At 43.4% G+C, this 18,567-nt stretch overlaps 1 protein-coding gene across 1 annotated transcript in view; it reads right to left on the minus strand.

The window, feature by feature from the left end:
• Positions 1 to 18,567, minus strand: part of LOC124034259 (WSC domain-containing protein 2-like) — a 117,716-nt gene that overhangs the window by 36,895 nt on the left and 62,254 nt on the right. Inside the window, exon 2 of the mRNA XM_046347191.1 lies at positions 2,533 to 3,387. Within this exon, the coding sequence (XP_046203147.1) occupies positions 2,533 to 2,920 (388 nt within the window). The 5' untranslated portion in view covers positions 2,921 to 3,387. The remainder of the gene's footprint in view (positions 1 to 2,532; positions 3,388 to 18,567) is intronic.

The raw sequence follows: 18,567 nt of genomic DNA on the forward strand, positions 1-18,567 counted from the left end.
TTAAAAAAGCCACATCACAAAGCAAGGCTGCTGTAAAGGCTAGTTATATAGTGGCAGCAGAGATCGCAAAATCAGCCCGGCCTTTTAATGAGGGAGAGTTCATGAAAAAGTGCATGATGAAGGTTTGTGACCTCGTATGCCCAGAGAAAAAACAAGCATTTTCAAACGTGAGCCTGAGCAGGAACACAGTAGCTGATCACACATGTGATCTTGCCACCAATCTGTATGACCAGCTGATGGAAAAGGGAAAATATTTTGTTGCGTTCTCCCTCGCTGTGGATGAGAGCTGCGACGCATCTGATACTGCTCAGCTGTCAGTCTTCATCCGTGGAGTGGACTCAAATCTGTGTGTTACGGAGGAGCTATTAGGATTCAAATCAATGCATGGCACAACCACAGGAAAGGAAATCTTTGAGGAGGTTTCCAAATGTGTAACTGAAATAAAGCTGCCGTGGGATAAACTCGTTGGATTAACGACAGATGGTGCGCCAGCGATGTGCGGTAAAAAGAGTGGACTGGTGGGCATGGTTCGGGAGAAGATGCGGGAAGAGAACTGTGCAGGTGAGCTAACTGTTTACCACTGCATCATACATCAGGAAGCACTGTGTGCCAAAGCCCTAAAGATGGAACATGTTATGACCACAGTAACACAGGTAGTTAACTTTATAAGAGCCAACGGTCTAAATCACCGCCAGTTTAAATCTTTTCTGGAGGAGTGTGGTTCGGGAAATACGCAGACGTGCCGTATCACACAGAGGTGAGATGGCTAAGCAGAGGAAAAGTACTGAACAGATGTTTCGAGCTGCGTGAGGAAATATGTCAATTCCTGGAACCCAAAGGGAAGGATACAGCAGAGCTCCGGGAGCAAAAGTTCCTGTGTGAGCTGGCCTTTCTCTGTGACATCTCGAGCCATCTCGATGCGCTGAACCTGCAGCTTCAGGGGCGGGGGCGCATCATCACAGACATGTACGCTGCAGTGAGGGCCTTCAAAACTAAACTGTGCCTGTGGGAGAATCAGATGCTGCAAAAGGAAACCCTTGCCATTTTCCCTGCTGCCAATCCATAAAAGCGCAGATCTCTACCGCCGCGTTCCCATGCGCACAGTTTGCTGAAAAACTCAGTGTTCTAGCTGCTGAGTTTAGTCGGCGATTTGCCGACTTTGATGCCCAGAAATGCAAGTTTGAACTGCTTAGTAATCCCTTCGCAGTTGATGTGGAAAATGCACCAACCAACATCCAAATGGAGCTGATTGAACTCCAGTGCAACGACACGCTGAAGTCAAAGTATGATGCTGTGGGCGTCTCACAGTTTCCACGGTTCATCCCTGACACAATGCCTCAGCTCCGCACCCAAGCTGCTCAGATGCTCTCCATGTTCGGCAGCACTTATCTATGCGAGCAACTTTTCTCCTCGATGAAGATGACCAAAACAACTCACAGGAGACGTCTGACTGATGAACATCTTCGCTCGATACTGAGGATTTCTTCAGCTCAGAGCTTGAGCCCAGACATTGATGAACTAGCATCCAAGAAGAGATGCCAGCTATCTGGCTTGGGCACATCAGATTAGACCAGTGTGCAATAATTAACGTTTTCTTTATGCACTTTTTCTTGCTACAAGGCATGGGCTTGAATGGTTGATTGATTTATTATCATTTTATTTGTAAAATTATTAGCTAGTGGAAAAAGTTTATTTTGGTATTTAAATCAGAAGGCTGCAAATAGAAAAGAGGCATACAATTTTTATTTAAATTTGATTTATTTAATAAATGAATGCCATTGATGTGTTTTTTCATTTGAAATACGATTTTGCATGTCTCCACTATTAAATGATATATTGTATGGTAATAAGCGATGCTTGTTCCATATTCAATGTTAAAGCAAAACTTGTTTGGGTCCATATTAAAAGGTTAATTTGTTCAATGTTGGCCCGTGACTTTGTTCAGGTTTTACATTTTGGCCCACTGGGTATTTGAGTTTGACACCCCTGCTCCAGAGAATCACTCCAGCCGATGCTTGGCATTGCGCATGGTGATCTGAGGCTTGTATGTGGCTGTTCGGCCATGGAAACCCATTTCATGAAGCTCCAGGCGAACAGTTCCTGTGCTGACGTTGCTTCCTGAGGCAGTTTGGAACTCGGTAGTGAGTGCTGCAACCGAGGACAGACGATTTTAACGTGCTATGTGCTTCAACACTTGGCGGTCCCGTTCTGTTTCCAATTCACAATAACAGCACTTACAGTTGACCAGGGCAGCTCTAGTAGGGCAGAAACTTTAAGAAATGACTTGTTGGGAAGGTGGCATCCTATGATGGTGCCATATTGAAGGTCACTGAGCTCTTCAGTAAGGCCATTCTACTGCCGATGTTTGTCTATGGAGATTGCATGGCTGTGTGCTCAATTTTATACACCTGTCGGCAACCGGGGGGGTCTGAAAAAGCCAAATCCACTTACTTTTGTGTATATAGTGTATACCAAACATGTACTGTAGGTACTGTACAACTCGCAATGTATCAACATAAACTTTTGACTCACCCCGTCCGTCGTCCAGATCTTTGGCGTTGCGTCCCTTGAGGGCACGGTTCCAGCTGCTGGTGTAGTCTACTCCCCTACCCTCCCAGTCCTTCCCACCAGCCCCTTTCATCCAGGGAGGGCCGTACCTCCGCGGGGTGGGTCTGCGTGTATCTTTCAACACCCTCCCCATCATTCCTACCCCCCGGCCGTCTGAGGAGGCCACCCTGTTCCCTATCCCAGATGCTACCATGGGGTCCCGGCCCCCATTTTCCCCCGTGGAGCTGTCCCCTACAAAGCCAGAGTGCAGGAACACCAGGCTCCCAGCTGTCAGGTAGAGGAGGATGAAGGAGAAGAAGCGCACAGGTTTCCTGCGAAAGTAGCGTTGGATTTTCAGCAGAGGCCTGGCCATGCTGGCTCCCCCTGCTCAGTCACAACGTCCCAGGGACACCCAACCATAAAGCAGCAGAGCAGGACAACACCCCCCTAAAGCTACTAAGAGGTTCAATCACACAGGACAGAGAGTCCAAATCCAATTCTGGTTGGGGAAAAATAATTGCCTACCAGGTAAAAAAAACACACACAACAAAAGGTATCTTGAGCTAAGGAGTGTGTGTGTATGGGATCTCTGCATGAAGGGGTGTGTGTGTAGTGCTGGAGAGTGTGTCTCCAGTGTGTGTCTCTCTACATTCCCTCTGAGAAAGCATCAGGAGGGCAGAGAGCTGATGGTGGGGCCATGGCAGGAAAGGTGATTTGCTGAGACTGAAAGACGACCACAGCTTCACAGAGGCCCTTTCCACCGCCACGCAGATGGAAGACGCTTTTACTCCCTCCAGCCATTTACCGTGACGGTCTGTGACGGAGGTTGTTGCTCGCCATCTGAAAGTAAAATAAGCCGCATTAAATCAAGTCAAAATCGAATTGTATTTGTAACATGCTTCATAAACAACATGTGTAGTCTAACAGTGAAATGCTTCCTTTCGGGCCCTTCCAAACAATGCAGAGAAAAAACATTGAAATAGAAGAGAAAAAAAAGAAAAAGAATAACACAAAGAATAAATAGAAAAGATTATAACACACGATAACAAGGCTATGTACACGAGGTACCAATATCGAGTCAAGGGGTACAAGGTAGTTGAGGTAGATACTGTATGTACATATAGGGAGGGATAAAGTGACTAGGCAACAGAATAGATAATAAATAGTAACAATAGAGTATTTGATGAGTCAAAAGAGATTAGTGCAAAAAGGATCAATGCAGATATTCCGGGTAGCTATTGGTTAACTATTTAACAAACTATTTTACCAGTCTTATAGCTTTGGGGGTAGTGCCCACCCACACACACCATCTGCCCACCTCCTCAGCAACACTCAACCATCATGCACCAGGTTGCAAAGAAATAAACAACCTAACCCGAAAAAAGCAGAAGCAGTGGCAAACAGCACATTAGGGTTAGATATGGCCAAAAGATACATCAAAATGAATCTCACAAATAAATACAAGACACTATTATTAAGACAAATGCATCAAACTAAAATACAAAATACGTTTGCAAAGTAGAGTATTTACATAAATACACTTGCAAGTACACGGCTTCACTACAACAGCATTCTCAGTAGCTCTAACAACAAGTGTTTTACTTGCTATGGCTGTGAAATGTGGTTGTTTATCTACCTCAATTGAATGCACTGACTGTAAGTCGCTCTGGATAAGAGTGTCTACTAAATTAGCAAAATAATAAACAATTAGAAAGTACACTGGGTAATATCATTGACCTTGTTTCGGGGCGGAGCTCATTAACACAATACCCAGCATGCTTTAATGTTCATTTTTACATTTTCATTTATGTATTGGTAATTTAGAAGACACTCTTATCACACCATAATGCCATTAGACTTCTGATATCAATGCAAGGTGAAATTCAATAATAATAATTAAATAAAGTTATTAGAAAGTATTTTATATTTTGAAAATACTAATTACAGGTATCGAAAGTATCTTGTTACTAAATACATTGGATTGTAGTTAAGGCCGGTGAAATACAAATGACAAAATGCTCAAAAGTAATTGAAATACATATTTCTAATATATCTCTGATTAGAGTGGATGAAAAGCTTTGGGCTGTGGTGGTTGTTGCCTTCAGTTCATACTAAACCCAATTGTGGGTGGTCCTCTCTGTTCCAACTAGCTCTGAGCTCTACAGGCTTCATTATATCTTCTAAATGAGATTGGAATGGAAACACTGGATGGGGAGGGGAAACATAGGAGTTCCACCCCGCAGCAGTCTAGTTAACCTTTTACTGCAGTTGGCTAAATCAGGGTCACACAGAGTGTTTCTTGGTAGTACTAAACAAATCTACTTTGAAACAAAAGTATACACCTCACACAGCTTAAAAAAAGAAGACACCTATATACCATGTCAGATATAGAGTTGAAATGTATTCAGTTTAGCGTTTGCATCCCAATATTACACTTTATATACATCATAGATGACATAGAAACACCGGATTTTCGGCAGGTTTTTTAAAATAATGTTTATTCATTATAAAATTATGAAAAATATGAATAACATTCTACCCATGAGGTCACTATGTCATTTGATTGCAGGAAATGGCTACGACCCTCTCCATCACGGATGGTATGAGTTGCTGAATTGAAAAATAAATAAAAAAAACACCATTCTGTTTCAGTGGTCCCAGATCAGGATCTGGTAACATTCTTTATATTAACAGCACTACAGATGTAGGATCTTAATTTGAGCCAGTTTGCTACAGCAGGAAAATAATCCTGCAGCAACGGGAAATGTGAAATATCATGCGGAATATAATTAATGGACATTTGTCTGGATATTTCAAGTAAGACGGGCGTTCTTCATTCATTAAAAAATATGTGAAAAAAAAAAATATATATATATATATATATATATTCTTTTTTTTATGTTTAAAAAAATATATATGTGCCTAATAGCAAACTCTTTGGTGATCTGTAAACATTTTAAATTACGAGCCTAGTTTATTTCTTATGGAGAAAAAAAGGATTCTTCCGGGCTAGCCTTGATTGGCTGAGATAATGGAGGGGCTGTTCATGCTGAGAGATGATTCCTGATTGGTCTACCATGCCACAGGATACTGTCTATAACATAATAGGGGTTTCCTGATCAGTAGTCTACCGCAGATTATTTTTTAAAGATAATAGCAATGGACAACTGCAAACGTGTTGCTACAGCTCTCAACGTCATCACCCTGAATTTAACTGCCGCTATTGACAAAGCTCAGTAGGAGAATGTTGTGATGGACTACTCTCTGGAGGTTGACAGCCTGACTCGCTCTTGACTCTGAAAGTGAATCAGATGACGAAGCAATCCTTAACTTGGGTAAAAACAACATTGTCATTTCTGATGATTTCTGATGACAGTGGTGAGGAAGAAATGAAGATCAACAGTATTGTTGTGGCAGAATAAGTGGACCAAGTTTTGAACTCAGTGGAATGCACAGTAGAAGCAGAGTATGAGGAGATGAACAAAACTCTGAAGTTCGATTGCAAATAAGGAGAGGGGAGAAAAAAGAACTCAGAAGGCTCTTGTATAAAACAACTCTCACTGCGTTAAATATTTAAACAAAGGGCAAACACAGCATCCATGACAGAGACAAACAAAGATGATTCTTGGAATATTGAACACTGTCAATGTAAACTGGAGCGACATGACACAACATAACAAAAATGCTGAGCAGACGAAAAGCAAATGACAGAGAACCTTTTACTTAACCATTAGAAACCCAGACCCGGTTTTCCTTGCATAAAAACATCAGTAGTGATAGGACTGCTCAAGGAGACCCCAATTAATATATTTCTGAAGAAGAAAAAAAAATGTTGGTTTACAAAAAATGCATGCAAATGTATGGTTTGCATCACTTAATGCCCTTTGTTACACAACACACTTTCAAGTACTTAGCCAGAAATGTGTATATTTTTAGTTGAAAATATACTCAGGCATCTCTGGACATCACATGAAATATGCTGAATGAGCATACAAAACAATGCCTCTTCAGCAAGTGTGTAAAACCTTCTGGAGCTTGTCTATAAGTTTGAATAACAAGTTAGCACATTTCAAATAAGCATTACTTTCCCATGTTCTCCCATGAGTCTGTACTTTTATAAAACATACAAAAAAGACAATATCGATTTGATGGAATAAGAAAAAACTCTGCCACTCTTTCGGAGTACCACCTTAGCGGGTGGTGAAAAAAAGAGTGTCCTTATCTGTCCTCTGAGTCACGCTATGGCCATTATAAGGTTTGTGTTTACACCCAATGCCTTGGGAGATTAAGGTGTTGAGGTCAGAGCATTCAGAGGGGAGGGGGGGGGGGGGTAACCTTGACTTAGAGGCAGACCTTCATAAAAGGTACTACAGTACATATAAAGGTACTCAAGTACTTCCCCTCATGCGCTCTTCCTCCTTATTTTCACTTTCTAACCATGGCATGCAGACACAGACATATTATATCTGCCTAGCATTCTTTTACATACTGGGATTGGCATGTAGGCCAGGGGCAAAAAACACCTGGGCAGATTTTGGGCATGGTTGGGGAGAAAGATAAAGGGCACACAACTGGTGGCAGATGGCAGAATGTTACAGTATACACACATGCATACGCACACATGCACACACACACTTGCAATCACCCTATTAATTATTTATAAGCACACAATGGAAAAAATGAAATTGAACTACAAACTCCACCTGAGAAGAGCATTTCTAATTTGCAGGTTCAAATGACCGTAATAAGAGTGGATGCAGAGGTCACTGACTTCAAACAAGACATTAAAACACAAACAGGTTTTGTATGTAGGGGGGCAGAGAGTGACAGGTGTCCTTACATTCTCTAATTGCCAATTGGGGTTCTATGACTTGCTGTAAGTTTACAATGTTTAAATGAGCTAGAAGAGGTCCTTGAAGTGAGAACCTCCTCGAGTATTGTGGTTGGATTGTGTTCATATCTGGCTGACCACTTCAGAAGGTGGTCAGGGAAACATTTCTCCTCAGTCTGGATGCAATCAGGCACATTTTTGGGATGACATCATCAGCACTCTGCCACAAGTCTCCAGAAAACTTGTGTTTTGGAAGTGAGGCACCTTTTTTCATTAAACGTTAGAGGAAATATGTTCCTAGTGTGTGAGGAACGTGTTTATTGGCTTCAAAATGGCTAGCCAGCTAGCTTATTTACAAAAAATACTTTTTGTGTGGCTAGAGTTATGCTAACCTGTTTGCAATCGCTTTAACTTTGCTAGCTAACTTGCTGGCTAGCTACAGAGTTTCACTGGCTAGATAGCTACAGTAAATGGCTCCTGCCATCAAGTTGTTGTTGTGTTCTTATCAGATTTATCCTGTTCCACCGTTTGCAGAATGCATACTGGCATTTCAATACATAAAAAAAGGGAATCCAGACACAACATGGACATTTAAATGTAGGCGTATACACATGACGTGTTCGAAATTTCATGATCTCCATGATCAGAATACAAAAATTGTATGAACTGTCAAGTCTAGACACGGCGTGATTGGCCATTAATTCACATTCATATTAAATGAGCCAGCAAATATTTAATCCGAGTGGATTCTGGCGGGAGAAATGTCAGAGTTAATCGTTACCGGGCAGTCGGGCAGCTCAGTGCGTGCTGTGGGCCATGGCTCTGCAGGACACTCCATAAATATACTTCATATCTGCCCTGTGACTTATTGAGCATTAGGCAAGGGGCTCTCCTGCAGAGTGGATGCTGTCACCTCACTCATACCCTTTACAGAAAGCCTTTACTGTAAAACAAAATCAGGCCATGTTTTTTAGAGCCCAATTCATAGAGTCCCGTTTGAACCACATTCTTGCCAGGATAAACCATTTATATCTCCCGTGCACATGCTGGGAAGTGTGGGAGTAGATGTGGATCAATGTGCGTGGACGTCTATTTGAATAAATCTATTGAATATACACCATTATAAAGGAATCCGTGATTTTTTTTAGGCAGGTCCTAAGAAACATTTTAAGACAAATTGTTTCTTTTTACGAATAGAATGCCATATCTTGTAAGTCGCTCTGGATAAGAGAGTCTGCTAAATGACTTAAATGTAAATGTTTAATTATGTTACTGGTCTGTGCAGCCAAAAGTCTGCAGCATGTGCATGAAATAACAACCTGGTCTCAGAGCATTTCATATTATTCTGTATGTAAATTAAATACACTCCATTTAGTATGATACGTTACATTTTAAACGGTATTAATTCATTTGTGGATGTCCATCACCCATTTCGTATGATTATAAGTACAAATTTGCAAAATGTACAATATGTTACGAATTTGCAAAATGTACAATATGTTGTGAATTTGTAAAACGTATAATATGTTATGAAAACTAGCTAGGTGGCTAATATTAGCTAGCTGAATACTGTTAGCTTGGCTAGGGGTTAGGGTTAAGTTTAGGAGTTAGGTTAATGGGTTGCAGTTAGGGTTAGGGGAAGAGTTAGCTTACATGTTAAGTAGTTGCAAAGCAGCTAAAAAGTAGTTAACAGTTGAAAAGTTGCTAATTAGCTAAAATGCTAAAGTTGTCCATGATGAGATTCGAACTAGCAACCTTGCTACACATTTGCGTTATATGCCCATCGATCCACCCCAACCAACCACCCTACTTACATTATTACCAATCAGGCTGTTATGGTAGAGTGGTCAGATGGAAGCCACTCCTTATTAAAAGGCACATGACAGCCCGCTTCGAGTTTGCCAAAAGGCACTTAAAGACTCTCAGACCATTAAAAACAAGATTCTCTGGTCTGATGAAAGCAAGATTGAACCTGGCACTAACCCTATGGTGAAGCATGGTGGTGGCAGCATCATGGTGTGGGGTTGTTTTTCAGCGGCAGGGACTGGGAGATTAGTCAGGATCAAGGCAAATATTAATGGAGCAAAGTACAGAGATATCCTTGGTGAAAACCTGCTCCAGAGTGCTCAGGACCTCAGACTGGGGTGAAGGTTCACCTTCCAACAGGACAACTACCCTAAGCACACAGCCAAGACAACGCAGGAGTGGCTTCAGGACAAGTCTCTGAATGCCCTTGAGTGGCCCAGCCAGAGCTCAGTCTTGAACTCGATCGAACATCTTTGGGAGACCTGAAAATAGCTGTGCAGCAACGCTCCCCTTCCAACCTGTCAGATCTTGAGTGGATCTGCAGGGAAGAATTGGTGAAGCACCTCAAATACAAGTGTGCCAAGCTTGTAACGTCATACCCAAGAAGACTCAAGGCTGTAATTGCTGCCAAAGATGCTTCAGCAAAGTACTGAATAAAGGATCTGAATACTTATGTAAATGTCATATTTCATTTTTATTTTTATAGAAATGAGCAAACATGTCTAAAAACCTGCGTTGACATTATGGGGTGTTGTGTGTAGATTGATGAGGGAAAAAAACTATTCAATCAATTTTAGAATAAGGCTGTAACCTAACAAAAAGTCCAAAAAGTCAAGGTCAAGGTGTCTGAATACTTTCCAAAGGCACTGTATAGCCAGATGATACTGCATACCATTTTGCGCAATGAAGATGTAGGCATGTTCGAGGTGTAAGAGCATAGTGTGTGCCAATGCATTACGGCTACATTTCATACTAAGCTGTAGGCAGTGCTTTACGAAATCATGACTAACACCTTGATCACACAGACAGCGTCAATGGCAAAATGGTATGCAGAATCATCTGGATATGTGTGCAACAAAAGTTCAACATTCCCCTTCTGCTACCATTTCTGTCAAGCTGTTTACGTATACAGTTTGACGCATATGTTAGATAAATCCAATGTATGCACCATATACTGTAGAATGCACTGCAACTGCCTCTAACGCGATGCTGCAAGGCAAACGTAGCGTTCCATTGGAAATGAATGTACTTCTGGTGTACCAAAATGCAATGATGCTGTCGGTGTGATCGAGGCGTAAGTCGGTTGGCGGAAATAAAAGTAAAGGTATTTGTTGCTGGCAATATCTTTTATATATGAAGAAAAGTCGGCAAAAGGTTGGCGGGATGCTAAAGTTGGTGGAAAAACGTCTTGGTTTAAAAACGGTTTCTATCCGACCTAGCTCAGGGAACAGGTCAACTGAGACCACCTTATGTGACCACCAGCCTTTCTGTCCTACACTGTCCTACCCAGTCCTGCCTTGCTGGCTCTCTGACAGGTGTCACCGCCTATGTCACTCACAGCCTTCTTATATACACAGAGTGTACAAAACACTAAGAACATGACATATCCATGACATAGCTTTCAACTGATTCACCTGGTGAAAAAACTGATAATTTGATTAAATATAATTATCTCCTTATCTGTTTTCATTCATTATTACATTACATTACATTTAAGTCATTTAGCAGACGCTCTTATCCAGAGCGACTTACAAATTGGTGCATTCACCTTATGACATCCAGTGGGACAGTCACTTAACAATAGTGCATCTAAAACTTAGGGGGTGGGGTGAGAGGGATTACTTAACCTATCCTAGGTATTCCTTAAAGAGGTGGGGTTTCAGGTGTCTCCGGAAGGTGGTGATTGACTCCGCTGTCCTGGCGTCGTGAGGGAGTTTGTTCCACCATTGGGGGGCCAGGGCAGCGAACAGTTTTGACTGGGCTGAGCGGGAGCTGTACTTCCTCAGTGGTAGGGAGGCGAGCAGGCCAGAGGTGGATGAACGCAGTGCCCTTGTTTGGGTGTAGGGCCTGATCAGAGCCTGGAGGTACTGAGGTGCCGTTCCCCTCACAGCTCCGTAGGCAAGCACCATGGTCTTGTAGCGGATGCGAGCTTCAACTGGAAGCCAGTGGAGAGAACGGAGGAGCGGGGTGACGTGAGAGAACTTGGGAAGGTTGAACACCAGACGGGCTGCGGCGTTCTGGATGAGTTGAAGGGGTTTAATGGCACAGGCAGGGAGCCCAGCCAGCAGCGAGTTGCAGTAATCCAGACGGGAGATGACAAGTGCCTGGATTAGGACCTGCGCCGCTTCCTGTGTGAGGCAGGGTCGTACTCTGCGGATGTTGTAGAGCATGAACCTACAGGAACGGGCCACCGCCTTGATGTTAGTTGAGAACGACAGGGTGTTGTCCAGGATCACGCCAAGGTTCTTGGCGCTCTGGGAGGAGGACACAATGGAGTTGTCAACCGTGATGGCGAGATCATGGAACGGGCAGTCCTTCCCGGGAGGAAGAGCAGCTCCGTCTTGCCGAGGTTCAGCTTGAGGTGGTGATCCGTCATCCACACTGATATGTCTGCCAGACATGCAGAGATGCGATTCGCCACCTGGTCATCAGAAGGGGGAAAGGAGAAGATTAATTGTGTGTCGTCTGCATAGCAATGATAAGAGAGACCATGTGAGGTTATGACAGAGCCAAGTGACTTGGTGTATAGCGAGAATAGGAGAGGGCCAAGAACAGAGCCCTGGGGACACCAGTGGTGAGAGCGCGTGGTGAGGAGACAGATTCTCGCCACGCCACCTGGTAGGAGCGACCTGTCAGGTAGGACGCAATCCAAGCGTGGGCCGCGCCGGAGATGCCCAACTCGGAGAGGGTGGAGAGGAGGATCTGATGGTTCACAGTATCGAAGGCAGCCGATAGATCTAGAAGGATGAGAGCAGAGGAGAGAGAGTTAGCTTTAGCAGTGCGGAGCGCCTCCGTGATACAGAGGAGAGCAGTCTCAGTTGAATGACTAGTCTTGAGACCTGACTGATTTGGATCAAGAAGGTCATTCAGAGAGAGATAGCGGGAGAGCTGGCCAAGGACGGCACGTTCAAGAGTTTTGGAGAGAAAAGAAAGAAGGGATACTGGTCTGTAATTGTTGACATCGGAGGGATCGAGTGTAGGTTTTTTCAGAAGGGGTGCAACTCTCGCTCTCTTGAAGACGGAAGGGACGTAGCCAACGGTCAGGGATGAGTTGATGAGCGAGGTGAGGTAAGGGAGAAGGTCTCCGGAAATGGTCTGGAGAAGAGAGGAGGGGATAGGGTCAAGCGGGCAGGTTGTTGGGCGGCCGGCCGTCACAAGACGCGAGATTTCATCTGGAGAGAGAGGGGAGAAAGAGGTCAGAGCACAGGGTAGGGCAGTGTGAGCAGAACCAGCGGTGTCGTTTGACTTAGCAAACGAGGATCGGATGTCGTCGACCTTCTTTTCAAAATGGTTGACGAAGTCATCTGCAGAGAGGGAGGAGGGGGGGGGAGGGGGCGGAGGATTCAGGAGGGAGGAGAAGGTGGCAAAGAGCTTCCTAGGGTTAGAGGCAGATGCTTGGAATTTAGCGTGGTAGAAAGTGGCTTTAGCAGCAGAGACAGAGGAGGAAAATGTAGAGAGGAGGGAGTGAAGGAGGGAGTGAAAGGATGCCAGGTCCGCAGGGAGGCGAGTTTTCCTCCATTTCCGCTCGGCTGCCCGGAGCCCTGTTATCGTTTGTGATGTTATTGGATTACCTTACCTATAGTGTATAAACCACTATAGTAGGCTCAATGGTGTGGGGTTTCCACGTCACCAAGTTCAATAACAAACAGGCACCAGTAGCACAATTAGAATGCAATTGGGAAGTTTATTAAGGGTTTTGGTACACTGGGGAAGTGCACCAATCACCTCACAGTCCACAAGCCGTTCTCATTGTCCGTTCCATTTTCCAGGGGTACTCCTCACACTGGGGTCATCAGCCAATCCGGTCCGGTACACAAGGGGGGGTATCCGACAGTCCAGGTCACCACAGGTAATCACAGCTATCGCTCTTACAGCTATCGCTCCTCCTCTGCCCCTTTGTGCAGCCTGCTGCCTCCTTTATCCTCAAGCACTCCTTGGCTTAACCATGTCACGTTCTGACCTTAGTTCCTTTGTGATGTCTTTGTTTTAGTATGGTCAGGGCGTGAGTTGGGTGGGCAGTCTAATGTTCTTTTTTCTATGATTTGGTATTTCTGTGTTTGGCCTGGTTTGGTTCTCAATCAGAGGCAGCTATCAATCATTGTCCCTGATTGAGAACCATACTTTGGCAGCCAGTTTTCACCCTTGAGTGGTGGGTGATTATTTTCTGTTGAGTGTTTGTATTCTGCACCAGACAGAACTGTTTCAGTTTCGTTCGCTCACTTTGTTGTTTTTGTCCAGTGTTCAATTGCTTTATTAAAAATATGGACACTTACCACGCTACGCATTGGTCCTCACCTTCCAACAACAACGGCCTTTACAAACCACCTACAGCCTCCCCTCGTTGGGGCAGTAAGTTCATATAAGGCTCGGTGGTGGAGCCAGCTACCTGCAAGATATCTCCCCTCAATTACAACTCGCCTTACCTCTCCCTGCCGTCTGCCACACCAAATAAAAATAAAAATTTCTCTAGATATTATTGTCATGAATGGGACAATCTGAAATTGTTTCCATAAATGTCTAACATTTTTATGTTCTTATGCCAAGAAAATAAATTGGGTAGAAATGCAATGGTAATGACATTCTGTTGAGAGAGCAAACAGGCGAACTATGTTGTGCAGAACATCAATAAATGAAAACAAATCAGTCCCAGAAAATAATATTTTCCAATGGTCAAATAACTAAGACATAAAACATGTGGTTTGGCTTGGCCCTTACATGCTGTATGTATCCAATTTCTGGTATTTTGTATTTTATTTGCCAAATGAACCCTATTCCACTCCTGAATTATTGGGAAACAGGGCGACAAAGAGCTCTGAAACAGAGTTGACCACAGCTGGTTTAAATTTTATTTTAATCAATCCTCTCCTCTGATTTGTGTTGGGCTTGGCTGTGACTGGCTTCCTCCCTGATGATATTGCATTCTACAACAGTGATAACAGCATCACAACATGGCTGAACAAGGGCCAGTGTAGAGAAAGAGAGAGAGAGAGAGAGAGAGAGAGAGAGAGAGAGAGAGAGAGAGAGAGAGAGAGAGAGAGAGAGAGAGAGAGAGAGAGAGAGAGAGAGAGAGAGAGAGAGAGAGAGAGAGAGAGAGAGAAGTGTGGTTTTTCTGAAATCCTGGTTGAAGGAAGGATTCCGGATTTCCTGCATATTCCCTCCTGGTTCTGGTAAGCCTCCAACCGGGATTTTGGGAAAACCAGGGAATTTATTGAAAGTCTCAGGAATTTTGCAACCCTAATCCCAAGGCAATGCTTTAACTGAGGTCTGTGAATTGAAGCTAAAATGCTCGGAAGATGAAACAGTGCGACTGTTGGCCCTCAGATGAATTTGTAATAGTTTTTGTTTTGTTTATGAAAGAAGGAAAGGAGCATCCAGCATATTGGTCAAATAAGTAGTAGTACATGCTCTGCAGTTCTATGCACATGTAATGATGTCTGAGTGGGAAAAAACTGTGTTCGTTGTTTGAAGTAAAGTCTTGTTGTAATATCGCAAATGGACGTGGCAGTTTCACCACTACGGATTCCAGCTTTAAGATCTATTCCAGGCGTAGCTCCTAAGTGACACAGCTCTTTATAAGATTAGCACAGATGGTGCCTGTGAGTGTTGGTGGAGCCTTGAAAACGGTTGTGCTCAGGAGGTCCTGGCAATAAGTATTGAGGGGCAGTGGGTAAAGAGCACAGGAGCAGCTCTGTTTGCTCTGTGTCTGGCAGTGTACAGTAGTAGCCAGCCACACAGTGCAGGGGTTTCACATCTTCATGCCAACCATTTTGATTAGACCCATGTTTGATCCTGGAGTGTGCCGGCTGGTATCAGTGATTGGCTCAATTCCCAATTCAATGAATTAGTGGTAGCCACTCAGAGACTGTGGAAGCTCGTCAGTGGGGCTGTGTGGGAAACTTCCCAGATATATCCTGTCTTTCGTAAGATTCGTCCTCTGAAGCTAACATAGCACATTGAAAACAGCTGTCATAGCCCTTCACTGGGTGCCCAAAATAGACTGTTATCACTGGTGAACAGTTTTGGGGAGTACATGTAGTTTAAAATTTTGCAGTAGCTTGGCAATAGTTGACCTAAATTGTAATCTGGGTAGTGTTTTCAGAAGCTAATTACTTTTCTGCCATGTAGCGGTGTATCTAACTACTAGAACTACACACTACTTTATTTGCAATAATAACATAAAATATGGGAGAAGTCAGTAAGAATTTCCTTTATTTTTCTGCATCAGACCTACCTGATTCTCACTTGAAATTCAGTTGTTGTGTTTAATAGACTAACTTACACATTCTGCAATTCTGTCAATATGACTCTAAAGTTCTTGCAATTTCTTATCTTATCTTCTTGCAATTTCTTATCTATGACATTTCAGATTTAGTAGTTTGGAAGTAGTTTGGATGTAGTGAATAACGTTTTAAGTGTAGCTTTCATGTAGATTAACTTATTTCAGTGTAATTGGTAGCTTGGTAAACTATATTTTCAAAGTTGCTTACACAACACTGCTGGTTAGACAAGGTTTATTACAGTTAGTGACATGATTCTTTGGTACAGAAGTTGTATAGATGCTGTAGTTAGGTAAAGTGTCTCACACGAGCCGTAGTTGGGTACAGTATCTAACACTAGCTGTTGTTGGGTACGGTATCTAACACTAGCTGTTGTTGGGTACGGTATCTAACACTAGCTGTTGTTGGGTAGGTTTTCTAACACGAGCTGTAGTTGGGTACAGTATCTAACACTAGCTGTAGTAGGGTACAGTATCTAACACTAGCTGTAGTAGGGTACAGTATCTAACACTAGCTGTAGTTGGGTACAGTATCTAACACTAGCTGTAGTTGGGTACAGTATCTGTCACTAGCTGTAGTAGGGTACAGTATCTAACACTAGCTGTAGTTTGGTACCGTATCTGTCACTAGCTGTAGTAGGGTACGGTGTCTAACACTAGCTGTAGTTTGGTACCGTATCTAACACTAGCTGTAGTTGGGTACCGTATCTGTCACTAGCTGTAGTTGGGTACCGTATCTGTCACTAGCTGTAGTTGGGTACCGTATCTGTCACTAGCTGTAGTTGGGTACCGTATCTGTCACTAGCTGTAGTTGGGTACCGTATCTGTCACTAGCTGTAGTTGGGTACCGTATCTAACACTAGCTGTAGTTGGGTACCGTATCTGTCACTAGCTGTAGTTTGGTACTGTATCTAACACTAGCTGTAGTAGGGTACCGTATCTAACACTAGCTGTAGTTGGGTACCGTATCTGTCACTAGCTGCAGTAGGGTACCGTATCTAACACTAGCTGTAGTTTGGTACCGTATCTATCACTAGCTGTAGTAGGGTACCGTATCTAACACTAGCTGTAGTTTGGTACCGTATCTATCACTAGCTGTAGTTGGGTACCGTATCTGTCACTAGCTGTAGTAGGGTACCGTATCTAACACTAGCTGTAGTTTGGTACCGTATCTAACACTAGCTGTAGTTGGGTACCGTATCTAACACTAGCTGTAGTTTGGTACCGTATCTAACACTAGCTGTAGTAGGGTACCGTATCTAACACTAGCTGTAGTTTGGTACAGTAGCTGTAGTAGGGTACGGTGTCTAACACTAGCTGTAGTAGGGTACCGTATCTAACACTAGCTGTAGTTTGGTACCGTATCTAACACTAGCAGTAGTTTGGTACCGTATCTAACACTAGCTGTAGTAGGGTACCGTATCTGTCACTAGCTGTAGTAGGGTACCGTATCTGTCACTAGCTGTAGTAGGGTACCGTATCTGTCACTAGCTGTAGTTGGGTACCGTATCTAACACTAGCTGTAGTAGGGTACCGTATCTGTCACTAGCTGTAGTTTGGTACCGTATCTAACACTAGCTGTAGTAGGGTACCGTATCTAACACTAGCTGTAGTTTGGTACCGTATCTAACACTAGCTGTAGTTTGGTACCGTATCTAACACTAGCTGTAGTTTGGTACCGTATCTAACACTAGCTGTAGTTTGGTACCGTATCTAACACTAGCTGTAGTTTGGTACCGTATCTAACACTAGCTGTAGTAGGGTACCGTGTCTAACACTAGCTGTAGTTTGGTACCGTATCTAACACTAGCTGTAGTAGGGTACCGTGTCTAACACTAGCTGTAGTTTGGTACCGTATCTAACACTAGCTGTAGTAGGGTACCGTATCTAACACTAGCTGTAGTAGGGTACCGTATCTAACACTAGCTGTAGTTTGGTACCGTATCTAACACTAGCTGTAGTAGGGTACCGTGTCTAACACTAGCTGTAGTTTGGTACCGTATCTAACACTAGCTGTAGTAGGGTACCGTGTCTAACACTAGCTGTAGTTTGGTACCGTATCTAACACTAGCTGTAGTAGGGTACCGTATCTAACACTAGCTGTAGTAGGGTACCGTATCTAACACTAGCTGTAGTTTGGTACCGTATCTAACACTAGCTGTAGTAGGGTACCGTGTCTAACACTAGCTGTAGTTTGGTACCGTATCTAACACTAGCTGTAGTAGGGTACCGTATCTAACACTAGCTGTAGTTTGGTACCGTATCTAACACTAGCTGTAGTTTGGTACCGTATCTAACACTAGCTGTAGTAGGGTACCGTGTCTAACACTAGCTGTAGTTTGGTACCGTATCTAACACTAGCTGTAGTTTGGTACCGTATCTAACACTAGCTGTAGTTTGGTACAGTAGCTGTAGTAGGGTACGGTGTCTAACACTAGCTGTAGTAGGGTACCGTATCTAACACTAGCAGTAGTTTGGTACCGTATCTAACACTAGCTGTAGTAGGGTACCGTATCTGTCACTAGCTGTAGTTGGGTACCGTATCTAACACTAGCTGTAGTAGGGTACCGTATCTGTCACTAGCTGTAGTTTGGTACCGTATCTAACACTAGCTGTAATAGGGTACCGTATCTGTCACTAGCTGTAGTTTGGTACCGTAGCTGTAGTAGGGTACCGTATCTAACACTAGCTGTAGTAGGGTAACGTATCTGTCACTAGCTGTAGTTTGGTACCGTGTCTAACACTAGCTGTAGTAGGGTACAGTATCTAACACTAGCTGTAGTAGGGTACCGTATCTAACACTAGCTGTAGTAGGGTACCGTATCTAACACTAGCTGTAGTAGGGTACCGTATCTAACACTAGCTGTAGTAGGGTACCGTATCTAAC

Source organism: Oncorhynchus gorbuscha, linkage group LG04 (assembly GCF_021184085.1).
Source record: "Oncorhynchus gorbuscha isolate QuinsamMale2020 ecotype Even-year linkage group LG04, OgorEven_v1.0, whole genome shotgun sequence".
Lineage (NCBI taxonomy): Eukaryota > Metazoa > Chordata > Actinopteri > Salmoniformes > Salmonidae > Oncorhynchus > Oncorhynchus gorbuscha.